Raw genomic sequence first — 16,520 nt, 5'->3', positions numbered from 1 at the left:
AACAAAAAGTATTTAAGGCAACTTAAAGTTGCTTAAAAACATAACAGGCAATACATAAGAACTATGTAAAAATGATGAGACAAAAAATGATAACAGATACCTCAAACATACCTAGAAATAAGGCTAATATAAGTGTATACTCATAAAGTACTATACACTTGCAAAAGGTGGGTCAAAGATTAGTAAGAAATGTTATTCCTCTCTTACTATAAATAATTTAGACTTGACTACTTAATCGCTATCTTTCTGCTTCTCCTGCCTTAGAAATGCTTTATGGATGGCTGAGTTTGTCGTGACTATTACTGAGTGAAAGAAACCCAATCCTTTGGTAGAGGCTCATAATACATGGTACAGACATAAAGAAATGAGAGTTTTTGGCAGCTCCCATTTCTCTCCTCCTTAGGCACAAGTAAAAGAACAAGGAGAAAAAAACCTCTCAATAGGTCTTGACTTGGGACTCCTACTATTGTAGGCATGTTGGTAGGAGGAAAAGCAAAGGTCTCTCCAGAAAACAGTATGCTAGTCTTCCCTTGGAAAGAGACTGGAAATAGTGTTTGAGTCCTTCTAAGAACATGAGCTCAAAAGTCAGCTTCTGGAAATATTTTACAGTTATGTGCATATTTAGAAACTTGTACTCACAGAAACATATCTTACTCACAAGACCTAATTCATTAAAACTATACTTAGAAATCAGGAAACCTTGAGTTCCGGTCAAGATGGCAGAATAGACGGTCCCCAGTGTCACTCTCTCTCACAAATCAACCAATTTACAACTATAAAAATGTAACATCAGCCATTGGGCTGCTGGAGCTCAGGGGAAGAGGAGGAGAGACCTACAGAGTTCATGAAGGTGGGAAAATCCACAATGAAAGAAAAGAAAAAAAAGCTCTGAGGGTTTGGGGCTGCAGCCGCTTTAAGGCTGCAGTTGATGAGCACATGGAGCAGGAGCCAGCAGAAGCCACAGCTGTGCCCTTCAGATGGAGTTACTTGGAGGCAGCAGTGGGGAAGAGGGCCTTGGTGGCCCCCAGGACAAGACCACTAATAGGGTTCCTATGGACCCCCATAGGAGTGAGGAGCCAGAACAAATGAAAAAAGGAGCCATTCAGAGGCCGGTGAGTCATTGCAAGGGGACTGGCACAGGGCCCATCCCATGGGAAGTGTTTGGAGCACAGGTGGTGGGGGAGGCGGGCCCACCGGGAGAACACTGGGGCACAGCAAGGACAGCCCCCCAATTAGCGCAGGACCACTCAGAGGAGACTGGTCAGGAATGCAGAATTGCATGGGGTGCAGTTTGATTAAAAAACTCAGGCCCAGATCAGAGTTTCCACACAACCCAGATCCACTGGGTCTCTGGAGAGCCGGAAGTATCTATGAGGTCAACCATTAAACCCTGAGCTGCACAGAAAGCCTTCCCTAGGGAAACAGTGGCAAAGCAGCAATTTAGCTCAACCACACAGCTCAAGTATTGGTTCCCACAGGAAGTTCCCCCATTTTAGAAGTAAGCAAAGGACAAAAAATTAGTTCTGGCCCAGGCATACCACCAGCACTTTGGGGCTTGCCTGGATACTGGAGGCTTGGAGCCAGGGACCAGACACCATTCCCACATCCAGGCACACTAAGCCAGTGCCTCGAGGCCGGCCCGGGGACCCGAGGCATGGAGAAGGAGACCGAACCCCCTCCCGCAACCAGGCACACTGTGCTAGCACCTCGGGGACGCACCTCGGGGACCCACCCGGTGACCCAAGGCATGTAGCTGGAGAGCAGAACCCCCCTCCACAACCAGGCACACCACACCAGTGCCTCAGAGCATGCCAAAAACATCACCTCCATTTGGGTGGCCCACCACAGCCACCACAATAACCATGGCTGCCATGAAAGTGGCTAGATGCCACAACTACCATGCAGATGGTTTGCCAGCCACTGGAGTGCACTGACACAAGAAGAGTCACCAGCAGAGATAAAGAAAAGAAGAGGATGTCTCTCTCCACAAAGCCCATTTCAGTGTGACAGAAGCAGCATCTGCTCTATGATAATATTGGGGGACCTGATCACACCTCTCAGCATTGGACAGATCATTTAGACAACAAATCAACAGAGTAATCACTATTCTTTCAGAAGGAGAGAAGAAATCTAGGGTAATTAGAGGGGAAAGGGGGAGAGATTGGACAAGGGGCATAAAGAATAATTATGATTTGTAACAATACATATGCTAGTAATACTGATTTGATTAACATATCTCAGTGTTGACCCGCAAAAATATGTATAATCAATTTTGATTCAGTTAAAAAAAAAAAAAAAAGAAAGAAAGATAAATCAGGAAAGAGTTATATATCATATTTACAGAAAAAATTTTCCTATTTAGTAAACTATCAATAATGCTTTAAGAAGGGCAAAAAGTATAGTATTTAAAGTATCATTGCCAGAAAATAAATCAGTTTCTGATAAATTCAGAGGAAAGGGCAATGTACTCTATAATCAGGCCTTACAGATTAAGTGTTTGATATTCTGTTTATCCTCAGTCAGTTATCCATTCATCCATCCATCTACACAGGCATCCATGCCAAATTTATTGAGTATTTCTTATGTGACAAGCAGTTCCACAGTCAGTAACAGAAAACAGCACAAACTGCCCACATATGTGGTATTTATAGTCAAGAGCAGGAAACATGGCACTACACAAGTACATCAGTAAAAAATAATATAGTATGTGCCATCACACAGGTATGGACAAATTGCCAAGGGAGGAAAGAGACAAGAATGGCCCAATGGTAAGCAATGACCAGTTTAGGAAAAATAATATTTATATAGTCTACATTTTTCTTCAATTAAAATTAGAACTTCTTTGTTGAGAAACATGGAAAAATACCTTATAGAAAAATGTAAGTGAGAAAAATAGCATTTTTAATATCTAGATTTTTAGTTTCTGAAATATTTACGTACATTTGAAAAATAGCAACATAAAGGCAGCTTTTTAAATCTTTTACCTCTGATGTTTCTATAACATTTTGGATTTCAAGGTATTTTTACATGCATGGTGTATTTTTTTTCCTTCAGAATATCCCCTGTAGACAGGTATTATTTATCATATGAGTATAATTTAAAGATGAGCAAATGGAGGTTCAGAGGAAAGAAGTAACTTGTTTGAGAACGCATAGCCAGTAAACTGGGCAGGCCAGAACTAAACTCACATCTATCTTCACATCAAATTGCTTTTTTGTCTCAGCTAAGTAAAATGCCTTTTAAAAGACAGACAGTCCAACACTGTAAAATTTTTATTGGAAGTAAAATCTGCTTTAATTCACTACATATAGTTGTCTGATAGGAGAATATGTTAAAATAAAAATTTTGCCAAAATCAATTACCAAATTGAAAGGATTATTTTATAAAAAGATAATGCTAAATCTGATTGAATTAGAATTCAGAAAGTAGAAATAAGAGAAAAACAAAGTATAGATGAGTTGATTAAGCAATGAGTAAAATATGACACAAACCACATGACTAAGAAGTGAACTAAATTACTCTAGGTTGAATGTATATTTTGAACATATTATTTTTTCTATCATACTTACATCTCTGTGCCCACTACTTGCAGAATCATGGAGTGGAGTGTCATCATCTAATCCTTGTGTGTTAACATCTGCTCCAGCTGCTATAAGTATCTTAGCAACATCATAATATCCAACATTGCAAGCTTCATGCAGTGGTGTCCAACCTAAAATTAGAATATTAATTTAACATATGGTTCACTTACATGAATTCAAGGTATAATCTTTTCGTATATACATACCTATGTGTGATATATCAATTCTAAATTGTATATGATGCAAAAGGACAAAGGAGTGATGAAGAAGCTACTAAAAATAAATATGAGAATACTTCAATAAACTCATGGAAAGATTTGTATTATCTTTTAACTCTATTTTTCCATGAGCTTTTTGAAGTATCCTCACATCTAAGAACACCACCAATTTTACAGACAGTTCCTTCAAGATAATACTATTTCCACTGAGGCTAAATTGTTTGATGAAAGTATTAAATATTTAAGCTTATACAATAAATATAAACTTTACATAATTTATAAGAATCATCTGAAGTATGGGAAAAAAGAGGAAAAGAAGGCAAAATATTAATGAACTTGATTACAGTCTTTCAGTAAGCAAAATCCCTATGTTTTAAGAATTTTATTCTGTTAAGCTGATACAATATTTTCTGGACTTCATACTTATTTTAGATAAAATAAATTTATCGTTATAATTATTTTTGCAATAAAAACTTGCACGTTCACAAAAAATTAGAAAACATTAAAAAGAAAACGAAGAAAATAAGCATTATTCCACCACCCAGATATAATTTAAATAATCCAGCATAAATCTACTAGTTCCCTCCCTCCTACATTTATAAAACTTGGATGGATAATGTTTAACCTGCTTCCTCAACTTACTGAAGTGAGGATAACTCTCCATGTCATTGCACTTTTCTACTAAAGTACTATACTATTTAATACACTGTAATTTATTTCAACATTCTCTTATTACTGGGCATTTAGATTACTGTTCGTTTTTTTTTTTTTTTTTTTTTTGTCTTTTTCGTGACCGGCACTCAGCCAGTGAGTGCACCGGCCATTCCTATATAGGATCCGAACCCGCGGCAGGAGCGTCGCCGTGCTCCCAGCGCCGCACTCTCCCGAGTGCACCACGGGCTCGGCCCAGATTACTGTTAGTTTTTAAATATTAGAAACAATGCTACAATTAGATATCCTTACAACTAAATCTTCATGCACACCCATGACTAAATATTTGAAATAAATTCTTAGAAGTGAATTTGTCAGATCAAAGGGAAAGTACAGTTTTTAGGCTTCTGATAAATAATGTTAACTTTTCCTCTAGAATGGCTGCTGTGCATTTCAAGTTTCATTCTTTAAAGCAGATCCTGTATATCACTTCTTTCCCCACTCACACAAAATAGATAAATAAATTTTTTGTATTAGCAAAAAATAAATTTTTTTGTATTGTAATAGCACTGGATGTAAAAAAAAAAAACAAAAATAAAATCTGGAAAACAGACAATATAGAAATATAGTTTTATGATACAGAGACAGAGAAGATCTTACAATACCATACCAAGAACCCATAAATGAAAAGATCAATTGATATGATTACATAAAAGATTAAAACTTTAGTACAATAAACAACACTATTAAAAATTCAATATAAGGTACAGACAGTAAAAATCTTTACATTTATGTCAGAGAAATAAAATCTAGATTAAATGAAGGGCTCTTACATGTTAAAAATAGTACCAAACCAAAAGAAATTGGGCAAAGGACTGAATCTGGCAATTCACAAAATATATATAAGCTTATAATAAACACAAGAAGAAATGTTCACTACCACTAGTGATTATAGAAATTCATATTAAAATCAGATCTTATTTTTCATTTATCAATTAGCAACAGGTTTTAGTAAAGATGTGATGAAAAGGGCTGCTTTCTTCATACACTTGATGATGGTGTAAATTGATAATAGAATTTTTCTGGTGGGCAGTTCACTAATATTTCAAAAATTTTAAATATTCATTTCCTTTGACTTAGCAATTTCACTTCTACTAAAATACTTCCATAACTATACACAAAGATGTTTCTATAAAAAACACTATGGTGTTCACTATAGAATTGCCTATAAAAATCTATACTGAAAAATATTAGGCAGCTGTTAAAAACGAATGAAGTAGGCCTACCTATATGTAGTGATAGAAATATCTTCATGACAGTAAGGCAGGTTGCAGAACTATAGACTGATACAGATGGAATAATTTTTTTAAAAACCTATATATAAATAAATGTTCATTATATATATGAGATAATGAAAATATCTCACTAAAAGGATAATCTCCAAATTGCTAACGATAGTTCTGTGGAAGAGAAAGAAACTTGGAGGAGGGATGGTAGGGTAGTGCAGTAGGTAAAATTAAGGGGAACTTCTATACTGTTCTCTGCATACTTTTACTGTTTGAATTCTTTAAAGTAAGAATGTACTGGTATGCTATTTGAATTAACATGGAAATAAGAAGCTGACTGGTTAGCTCAGTTGGTACAGCACGCTGTAGATAACACCAAGGTCAAGAGTTCAAATCTCCATACTGGCTAGCCACCAAAAAAGAGTCAGAATGAAAATACCACCACTCTCTTATAGACCACATGTTCAACTTCATAAATACTCTTGAATTATGAATAAATTAACTTCTTTGAAAACATTATATAACAAATTCACTTAGAACTGTAGCAGAGGTCAGGGTTTATGTACACACTCCAAAAGTTTTATAATGAATACTTTATAAACTCTTTCATTTCAGCAAAAGTAATAAAAAAGTGGATTACGTTATGACCAGGATGTTTAAATTTTAGTTTGTAAATATTAGTCTTGAATTACTATACTAGTCTTACCTGCAAAATCTTTCACATTCACATTTGCCCCTAAACTTATTAATTCTTTGACTTGTTTCACATCTCCTCGAATAGCTGCCATGTGTAAAGGAGTTTCGCCACGTTCATTTCTTTTATTAACTTTATCTTTTTGTCGAGATGAGGAACTGGAAGTTTTCTTTTGGGTTTGTGTTGTCTGTGATGGATGATTTGGTGTGGAATCTATAAGAAAGAAGAAAGTTAACAAAGGTTCTAGGCTAAATGTTTTGTATACTTTTAAAAAGGTTTTTATTGGCAAAGCGCTAATTTCCTGGAACACGGGGAATACCTTCTCACTCTAACAACCCAAAACTTCACTTGGATGATGAATTAATAACTTGACCCAAATAGACTGAGTAAATCTTCTTTTAGGGTTACCAAATATCTTGAGCCAATTTAGGAAAACGTTTTATTCTGTCAATTCATAAAACTGGTTTAAAATGATAATAATTATGCATCCTAAAAGTGTTTGCTTAATGAATAATTTGATGAACTGCCAGAAAATGTATTCTTCCTGGGCATGTTATGCTTGTTATTCCAAGACCTAGATAAAATGAAATTGAAGGCTGGATTTCACACCTGTGACTCACACATAGCATTAGAGTTCTGTTTTGATATTAAGTGCAAATTAAGGTCACGGATGATTTCAGTATGAAAATGAAGTCAAATATCTACAAGTAAGGGCAGTCTGGAAAAGGCCTATAAAAATTGTGCTTTGCTTTGATACCCATCTTTTTTTATTCTAGTTTCTATATCAAAAACAAGAAAGTTAAACTAGATGATGCCAAAAGTCCCCTTCCCCATTTCAGAATTACTAAAAAAACCCACCAAAACTGGTTTCTTCATCAATTAAGAATTCAAGACATATATAACAGTATTAGTTAATTCTGAAAACTTACAACTATTTAGAAGAAACTGCTCTAAGAGAAAGAAAATTTTTTTCCATAGGATTTTTTATCATCAGTCTTGCAAACTGACATGATTAGAGCTCTAAAGCAATAGTAAATAAAATTTGTAGGAGGCCACTAATTTGGACTAGGCTTCTGCACTAAGCCTAACAAACCAAACTAATATGGAATTCCCTGAACCTGCTCTGGTTCGGAAGGCTACCCAACTTGTGAGTCGTTTTTGTTTTGTTTGCTTTGTTTCGCTCTGTTTTGTTTTTCTCTGCTCAAATAAACTCAGTTAAAACGAAACTGTAGGGGTTTTCAAGATGGCGGCGGCTGCGGCGGCTGGCGCGGAGTAGCTGAGGTGGAAAAGGTGGCCACTGGGCCTCAGGCAGTCAGGAAACTTGTGGACCTTCCTCTGGCCATCTCTTAAGGGAGGACTGCTGCTGCTGGCCGGTCGTGGGGGCTCAACGCCACTTTGCCCCCGGCAGGAGAGGCTGCCTCATTTACAGGCAACAGCTTTGAAGTGTGGAGCAGGAAAAGAACTGATTCTTAGCTGCAAAAGCGAGTCTTGAAACAGGGAACACGGCGCCAGGGCTGCTGTGGATGCAGCCAGGATCCCGGAGGCTGGGGCCGCACTGAAGGCGGCCAGCTGCCCTATTCAGGATTCGAGGTTTCAGGCCGGCATTAAAGAAGATTCCTGGGAGCGCCCGAGCGGCGCCGCGACTGAACAGCCCGAGGCGGCAGCACCGAGAACACGGAAGGCAACAAACCAGAGACAGAGCGAGCGCCCGACCTGGCACAGCACTGTGAGTGATCCCTGGCACAGCTCTGTTCGGGGGGTGGATGCCCACGCGGCTCCCGCCTGCACCACCAGGCCACTCACTGCCCCAGTGCTGCCTCCATTTTCCCAGGTGCGGGCAGCTCCGCCCTGCTCGGCCATCACTGAGCCCATTTGCTTGGCCTGGCGCGGGGCTTTCCGGACCCTGCGGGCCGGCCTCCTCTCCCACTCCCTCCGCGGTTCTCTGGCGGGGCTGGGGGTGTGGGGCGTCCCAACCAGTGTTGGGAGGGCTAGGAAGTACGGGCGGGCCGACTGTCACTCCACCACACCCTGGACTCCGGCCCCGGTAAACTTCCTGTTACTGGGGGGCAGATACCATCTCTGCGACCACCAGTTTGGAAAAAAGCCTAACGAATTTCTGGTTGGGAATAGTGTGGCAGGAGAGTTCCCAGGTCCGCTTGAACCTGCCAGAGAGCAGGCTGCAGGCGGGCACTAGACTCGGTTTATACCAGGGGGATACAAAGGTGAACAGGACCCGAGAAAGATCTACACAGTGCTACAAAGGAACCCAGAGAGACCGGTCGTCTGTGCCTAGCAGAAACCTGGTAGACTTCCTGGGCGAGGCGGTGCTGAGCAGGGTCTTGAAGGCCCAGCTGATAGACGAGGCTTGCAGAAGACACACCCCAGCCCAGCACAGTGTGCACAGAGGGGGGAGATGTGCGGCCAGGGAGGCGGAGACTCGACAGAAACCACACACCCGGTGGGGTCGCCACTGCACGATCTAACAGCCTGGGCCAGAGCACACGGAACGGGGAGAAGTCCTGTACAGAAAGTGAAAGCTCAACAGAGATCACACACCCTGTGGTACGTGATCCACCAGCCCAGCAGAGTACAAGCTGACCAGAAAGGTGGATCCCCGGAGAAGCCCAAGACCCGAGGCAACCACACACACAAGACACTAGAGGCCAACTGAGCAGTCACGGAGGGAGCCATACCAAATTGGCAACCACAGCAACATCCTAGTTAGTCATTAGTCTCAAACCGGTGGACTGTGAAACCCCCTGCCACAATGAATAAACACCAAAAAAAAGACACCAGAAATACAAAAAATCAAGAAAGTACACCACCAAAAGTTAATAAATCTCATACTCTAGATCCTATAGAACAAGAAGCCCTTGAAATAACTGACAAGGAATTTCGAGTGATAATTCTAAGGAAACTGAATGAGATACAAGAAAACTCAGCTAGACATCATGATGAAATGAGGAAAAGTATACAGGATCTGAAAGAGGAAATATACAAGGAAATCAATGTCCTGAAAAAAAATGTAGCAGAACTTGCTGAACTGAAGAAGTTATTCAGCGAAATAAAAAACACAACGGAGAGTTTAACCAGCAGGCTTGTCGAAGTTGAAGAGAGAACCTCTGAACTTGAAGATGGGCTGTTTGAAATAACACAAGCAGACAAAAAGAAAGAAAAAAGAATCAAGGACATGGAAGAAAATCTGAGAGAGATATCAGACAACCTCAAGCGTTCAAATATCCGAGTCATGGGTATTCCAGAAGGGGAGGAAAATGGAGATTCCATTGAAAACATATTCAATAAAATAGTGGCAGAAAACTTCCCAGGTATAGGAAAAATCACAGATCTTCAGATCCAGGAAGCTCAACGATCTCCAAACGTATTCAACCCAAAAAGGCCTTCTCCAAGACATGTCATAGTCAAATTGGCAAAACTCAGAGACAGAGAGAATCTTAAAAGCTGCAAGAGAGAAGCGTCAAATCACCTATAAGGGAGCCCCAATCAGGTTAACATCAGACTTTTCATCACAAACCCTAAAAGCTAGAAAGGAATGGGATGATATTTTCAAAATACTAAAAGACAAAGATTGCCAGCCAAGAATACTCTACCCTGCAAGGCTATCCTTCCGAAATGAGGGGCAAATAGTATATTTCTCAGACAAACAAAAACTGCGGGAGTTCACTACCACAAGACCACCCTTACAAGAAATCCTCAAGGGAGTACTGGGTGTGGTTCCTGAAAAATAACTACCACTGCCATAAAAACCTAAGAAAAATCTAAACCCGCTAGTACAATAAAAATGGCATTCATGAAGAGAAAACAAGCTAACAAAAACACTATCTACAACCTAAGGAACCAACAAACAAAGAAACCAAACAGTAAATCAGAAAGCAAGGAACAAAAGACACCTAAGACAACCAAACAACCAATAAAATGCTAGGAATAAATCAACACTATTCAATAACAACTCTTAATGTTAAAGGCTTAAATTCCCCAATTAAAAGACACAGACTGGCTGACTGGATCAAAAAGCAGGACCCAACTATATGCTGCCTACAAGAGACCCACCTCACCCATAAAGATTCACACAGACTAAGAGTGAAAGGATGGAAAAAGATTTACCATGCAAACAGAAAAGAAAAACGAGCTGGAGTGGCTATTCTTATATCTGACAAAATAGACTTTAAACTAAAAACCATAAAAAGAGACAATGAGGGACACTACTTAATGATAAAAGGACTGATCCATCAAGAAGACATAATAATCATAAATATGTACGCACCCAATGTTGGAGCAGCCAGATTTATAAAACAAACTCTATTAGACCTAAAGAAGGAAATAGACACTAATACCATAATAGCAGGGGACCTGAACACTCCACTGTCAATATTAGACAGATCATCTAGGCAAAGAATCAGTAGAGAAACACAAGATCTAAACAAGACTCTAGACCAATTGGAATTGGCAGATATCTACAGAACATTCCACCCAACAACCTCAGAATATTCATTCTTCTCATCAGCACATGGATCATTCTCCAGGATAGATCACATATTAGGTCACAAATCAAGTCTCAATAAATTCAAAAAAATTGGAATTATCCCATGTATCTTCTCAGACCACAATGGATTAAAACTAGAAATTAATAACAAACAAAACTCTGGAAACTATACAAACACATGGAAATTAAACAGCATTCTACTTAATGACATATGGGTCCAAGAAGAAATCAAGCAGGAAATCAAAAAGTTTATTGAAACTAATGAAAACAATGATACATCATACCAAAACCTGTGGGATACTGCAAAAGCAGTATTGAGGGGAAAATTTATTGCATTAAATGCTCACTTCAGAAGAATGGAAAGATGGCAAGTGAACAACCTAACTCTTCACCTTAAAGAACTAGAAAAACAAGAACAATCCAATCCTAAAGTTAGCAGACGGAAAGAAATCATTAAGATCAGAGCAGAACTGAATGAAATTGAAAACCAAAAAACAATTCAAAAGATCAACGAATCAAAAAGTTGGTTTTTTGAAAAGATAAATAAAATTGACAAACCATTAGCATGGCTAACAAAAAAAAGAAGAGAGAAGACTCAAATAACAAAAATTAGAAATGAAAAAGGCGATATTACAACTGATTCATCTGAAATACAAGGAATCATTCGAGACTACTATAAACAACTATACGCCAACAAATTTGAAAATCTGGAGGAAATGGATAAATTTCTGGACACACACAAGCTCCCAAAACTGAACCGTGAAGACGTAGAAAATTTGAACAGACCAATAACAATAAAGGAGATTGAAGCTGTTATCAGAAGCCTCCCAACAAAGAAAAGCCCAGGACCAGATGGATTCACAGCAGAATTTTACCAAACATTCAAAGAGGAATTGACACTGATTCTTTACAAACTATTCCAAAAGATTGAAACGGACGCAAATCTCCCAAACTCATTCTATGAAGCAAACATCATCCTGATACCAAAACCAGGTAAAGATATAACCAAAAAAGAAAACTACAGGCCGATATCCTTGATGAATATAGATGCAAAAATCCTCACTAAAATACTAGCAAACAGAATACAGCAACACATATGAAAAATTATTCATCACGATCAAGTGGGATTCATCCCAGGGATGCAAGGTTGGTTCAACATACGCAAATCAATAAATGTGATACACTATATTAATAAACTCAAACACAAGGACCATATGATCATCTCTATAGATGCTGAAAAAGCATTTGATAAAGTTCAGCACTCATTCATGACAAAGACCCTCTATAAGTTAGGAATAGAGGGAAAGTATCTCAACATAATTAAAGCCATATATGCCAAACCCACTGCCAATATCATCCTGAATGGGGAAAAGCTGAAAGCTTTTCCTTTAAGAACAGGCACTAGACAAGGATGCCCACTCTCACCACTCCTATTCAACATAGTGTTGGAAGTACTAGCCAGAGCAATCAGAGAAGAGAAGGAAATAAAGGGCATCCAGATTGGAAAAGATGAAGTCAAACTGTCCCTGTTTGCAGATGACATGATCCTATATATTGAACAGCCTAAAACCTCTACAAAAAAACTGTTGGAATTGATAAATGATTTCAGCACAGTAGCAGGATACAAAATCAACACACAAAAATCAGTAGCATTTCTTTTCTCCAATAGTGAACATGCAGAAGGAGAAATCAAGAAAGCCTGCCCATTTACAATAGCCACCAAAAAAATAAAATACTTAGGAACAGAGTTAACCAAAGAGGTGAAAAATCTCTATAATGAGAACTACAAACCACTGCTGAGAGAAATTAGAGAGGACAGAAGAAGATGGAAAGATATTCCATGCTCTTGGATTGGAAGAATCAACATAGTGAAAATGTCCATACTACCCAAAGTGATATACAAATTCAATGCAATCCCCATCAAAATTCCAAAGACATTTTTCTCAGAAATGGAAAAAACTATTCAGACATTTATATGGAACAATAAAAGACCACGAATAGCCAAAGCAATGCTCAGCAAAAAAAATAAAACTGGAGGCATAACACTACCGGACTTTAAGCTATACTACAAAGCTATAATAACCAAAACAGTATGGTACTGGCATAAAAACAGACACACTGACCAATGGAATAGAATAGAGAATCCAGAAATCAACCCACACACTTACTGCCATCTGATCTTTGACAAAGGCACCAAGCCTATTCACTGGGGAAGGGACTGCCTCTTCAGCAAGTGGTGCTGGGATAACTGGATATCGATATGCAGGAGAATGAAACTAGATCCATACCTCTCACCGTATACTAAAATCAACTCAAAATGGATTAAGGATTTAAATATACACCCTGAGACAATAAAACTTCTTAAAGAAAACATAGGAGAAACACTTCAGGAAATAGGACTGGGCACAGACTTCATGAATACGACCCCAAAAGCACGGGCAACCAAAGGAAAAATAAACAAATGGGATTATATCAAACTAAAAAGCTTCTGCACAGCAAAAGAAACAATTAAAAGAGTTACAAGACAACCAACAGAGTGGGAGAAAATATTTGTGAAATATACATCTGACAAAGGATTAATATCCAGAATATATAAGGAACTCAAACAACTTTACAAGAAGAAAACAAGCAACCCAATTAAAAAATGGGCAAAAGAGCTAAGTAGGCATTTCTCTAAGGAAGATATACAAATGGCCAACAGACATATGAAAAAATGCTCAACATCACTCAGCATCCGGGAAATGCAAATCAAAACCACATTGAGATACCATCTAACCCCAGTTAGGATGGCTAAAATCCAAAAGACTATGAACGATAAATGCTGGCGAGGCTGCGGAGAAAAAGGAACTCTCATACATTGTTGGTGGGACTGCAAAATGGTGCAGCCTCTATGGAAAATGGTATGGAGGTTCCTTAAACAATTGCAAATAGATCTACCGTACGACCCAGCCATCCCACTGTTGGGAATATACCCAGAGGAATGGAAATCATCAAGTCGAAGGTATACCTGTTCCCCAATGTTCATCGCAGCACTCTTTACAATAGCCAAGAGTTGGAACCAGCCCAAATGCCCATCATCAGATGAGTGGATACGGAAAATGTGGTACATCTACACAATGGAATACTACTCAGCTATAAAAACGAATGAAATACTGCCATTTGCAACAACATGGATGGACCTTGAGAGAATTATATTAAGTGAAACAAGTCAGGCACAGAAAGAGAAATACCACATGTTCTCACTTATTGGAGGGAGCTAAAAATTAATATATAAATTCACACACACACATACACACACACACACACAAACCGGAGCGGGGGGGAAGAAGATATAACAACCACAATTATTTGAAGTTGATACAACAAGCAAACAGAAAGGACATTGTTGGGGGGGAGGGGGGGAGGGAGAAGGGAGGGAGGTTTTGGTGATGGGGAGCAATAATCAGCTACAATGTATATCGACATAATAAAATTAAAAAAAAAAATAAATAAATAAATAAATAAATAAATAAAAAAACAAAACAAAAAAAAAAACGAAACTGTAGCCAGCTACCAAAAAAAAAAAAAAAAAAAAAAAAAGGAAAAAATTTAAAATTGTCCATTTCACATTTTGGTATATTCAGCAGGATCCAAAGCAGAGCTCCAGCAACCCCAGGAGCATCATGCAACCAGTGCAGGTACCAAATGAGCCCACTGTGCTCATCTGGAGATCATGGGTAGGTCCTCTGTTGGATTCTGAAGCTCCACAGATTAGCATATTGAGCTGAATTTCTTTGAGCAAATTTTTGACCCAACTGGGACTGGAAGTCATGACAAGAACTTAACTGTTTCAGTAGGTAGGTAAGGTTACTAGAAGACAGGGAATCATGGGTTCACATGGATCCAGGGAGTCAAGAACTCTACCTTCTTGACCTCCATCCAGGTGACAGAGCACATGACCTTGGGATGGTCATCAAGGGTCACTTTGTGCTGTGAGAGGGCATGTGACCTTTTTGGAGCCTGTGGTGGCTGCCTTGATCAGATAGGAACTGGACTGGGTCCAGTGTTTGGAAATTCCTCCATTTGGAACCACAGATGATTTCATGTACAAAAATTCCCAGAACCTGTTTCCCCCCCGCAGAGAAATGGGTGAAGCTTACCAATGGCAATTTGAAATTATGGTGGCCACAATGAGAAAGTTTTAATTTGGGTAAAATTGCTTATTTGTGAGGTATGTTAGAAAAGGAAAAATCAAAAACTCCACAGAAACAATGGGATGTAATTTTTAATAAACATGCAGAGGTTTTTAAAATACTTAAAAAAAAAAAAAGGTGGTTACGCAGGTTGAGCCATTAGATCAATGGGGGTCTGCTTTTTTAAGTTAAAGTCTGGCGCTTAGAACAACAGGGAAAGGTATCCTAGTCTAACGTAGAAGACGTTTTGTCTGTCCTATTAATGAGTTCTGCCCTGAACTCAGTAATTGAGTTAAAAGAACATGGGCTGGGTTGGGAAGCTGTCTATTTTTAGCTATTCTGAGACCTATCTTTAGTGAAGAACATTTAGGTACATGGAGGAAAACTCCATTTTATGAGGGTTTCTCCTTCTCTAAACCGAAAAGAAAGGAAGGACTAAATCACGAGAGGCTTTCACAATGGAGAAGGTGAAGAGGCTTGGGTCTCTATAACAAGCCTCACCTTTGAACATTTAGTCGGACTAGGCTTCCTACTTAGGCTTTCCCATGAACCATTCAGGTAACAGTGCTTAGGTTTGAAATCTGATTGCAATGAACAACTTAGTTAATAATCATTAAGGGCAATCAACAAAAGAGCAACGGTTCTTTCACTCAAGCCCATTGTTGAAATGAGAAAAATGGTTAGGGGTGAAGAAAATATCCTCAGATTACATGGTTTTTAAGAAAAATGAATGGGCTCTTAGAATAGATGGTGGTTTGTAACAAGGTCTGAGTGTGGTGAAATCTCTCCTGTATAAGAGGTCATCTTAAGAGAAGTAAAAACAGTTGAGTCCCTTTGGAGGCTCCTCCTTTAGGCAGATAAGAGAGATTCACAAAGCCTTTTCCTGCTTATCCATGGGTAATCAATGTAATAAAGTGATACATTTTAGAGTGGTGTTTCCTGAACTCCTTCAATGGCTAACTGTTTAATGAACAATTCTAGCATAACTGTTAAGAACGAGTAAATTAGGTGAACAAAAATGGGATGGAAATTTGTAAATGAGCTTGTCATAGTTGTCATCTTTTTTAGTAACCTGAAGTTTTAAAGATATGTTATGTTGGATTAAGTGATTTATGAAATGTCTGAGTCATTTTTAAGTAGGTTAAAAACACTAAATCTTGCTCCTCAGCCATTCTGATTTTGTTGTGTAATGGAGGAGTCTGATGAAGACAGGATAGACTTCTCAGTTACCTTTAATGATTGAGGTAGTCTACCAGAAATTGTTCTGAAGAGAAAATAGCTGTTCACTGCTTTCATTGAGCAAATGTGAGATGTGTCTTGACTAACTGGAAAATACCGACTAATGAAATCAGGAGCTGGTTGAAGCCAATAACCAATGCATGGCCACAGTCGTTCCTTTAACCAACATGTGACCGTC

At 38.7% G+C, this 16,520-nt stretch overlaps 1 protein-coding gene across 6 annotated transcripts in view; it reads right to left on the bottom strand.

Moving 5' to 3' along the window:
• Positions 1 to 16,520, bottom strand: part of ANKRD12 (ankyrin repeat domain 12) — a 134,254-nt gene that overhangs the window by 49,814 nt on the left and 67,920 nt on the right. For all 6 annotated transcript variants that reach the window (XM_063076866.1, XM_063076867.1, XM_063076868.1 and 3 more), the window contains 2 exons: positions 6,443 to 6,643; positions 3,570 to 3,712 (listed from right to left, as the gene is read on the bottom strand). In XM_063076866.1, coding sequence (XP_062932936.1) covers positions 3,570 to 3,712; positions 6,443 to 6,643 — 344 coding nt within the window. The remainder of the gene's footprint in view (positions 1 to 3,569; positions 3,713 to 6,442; positions 6,644 to 16,520) is intronic.

This window comes from Cynocephalus volans, chromosome 13 (assembly GCF_027409185.1).
Source record: "Cynocephalus volans isolate mCynVol1 chromosome 13, mCynVol1.pri, whole genome shotgun sequence".
Lineage (NCBI taxonomy): Eukaryota > Metazoa > Chordata > Mammalia > Dermoptera > Cynocephalidae > Cynocephalus > Cynocephalus volans.
The sequence above is the reverse complement of the archived record's forward strand: the minus strand, read 5'-3'. Positions and strand labels throughout refer to the sequence as shown.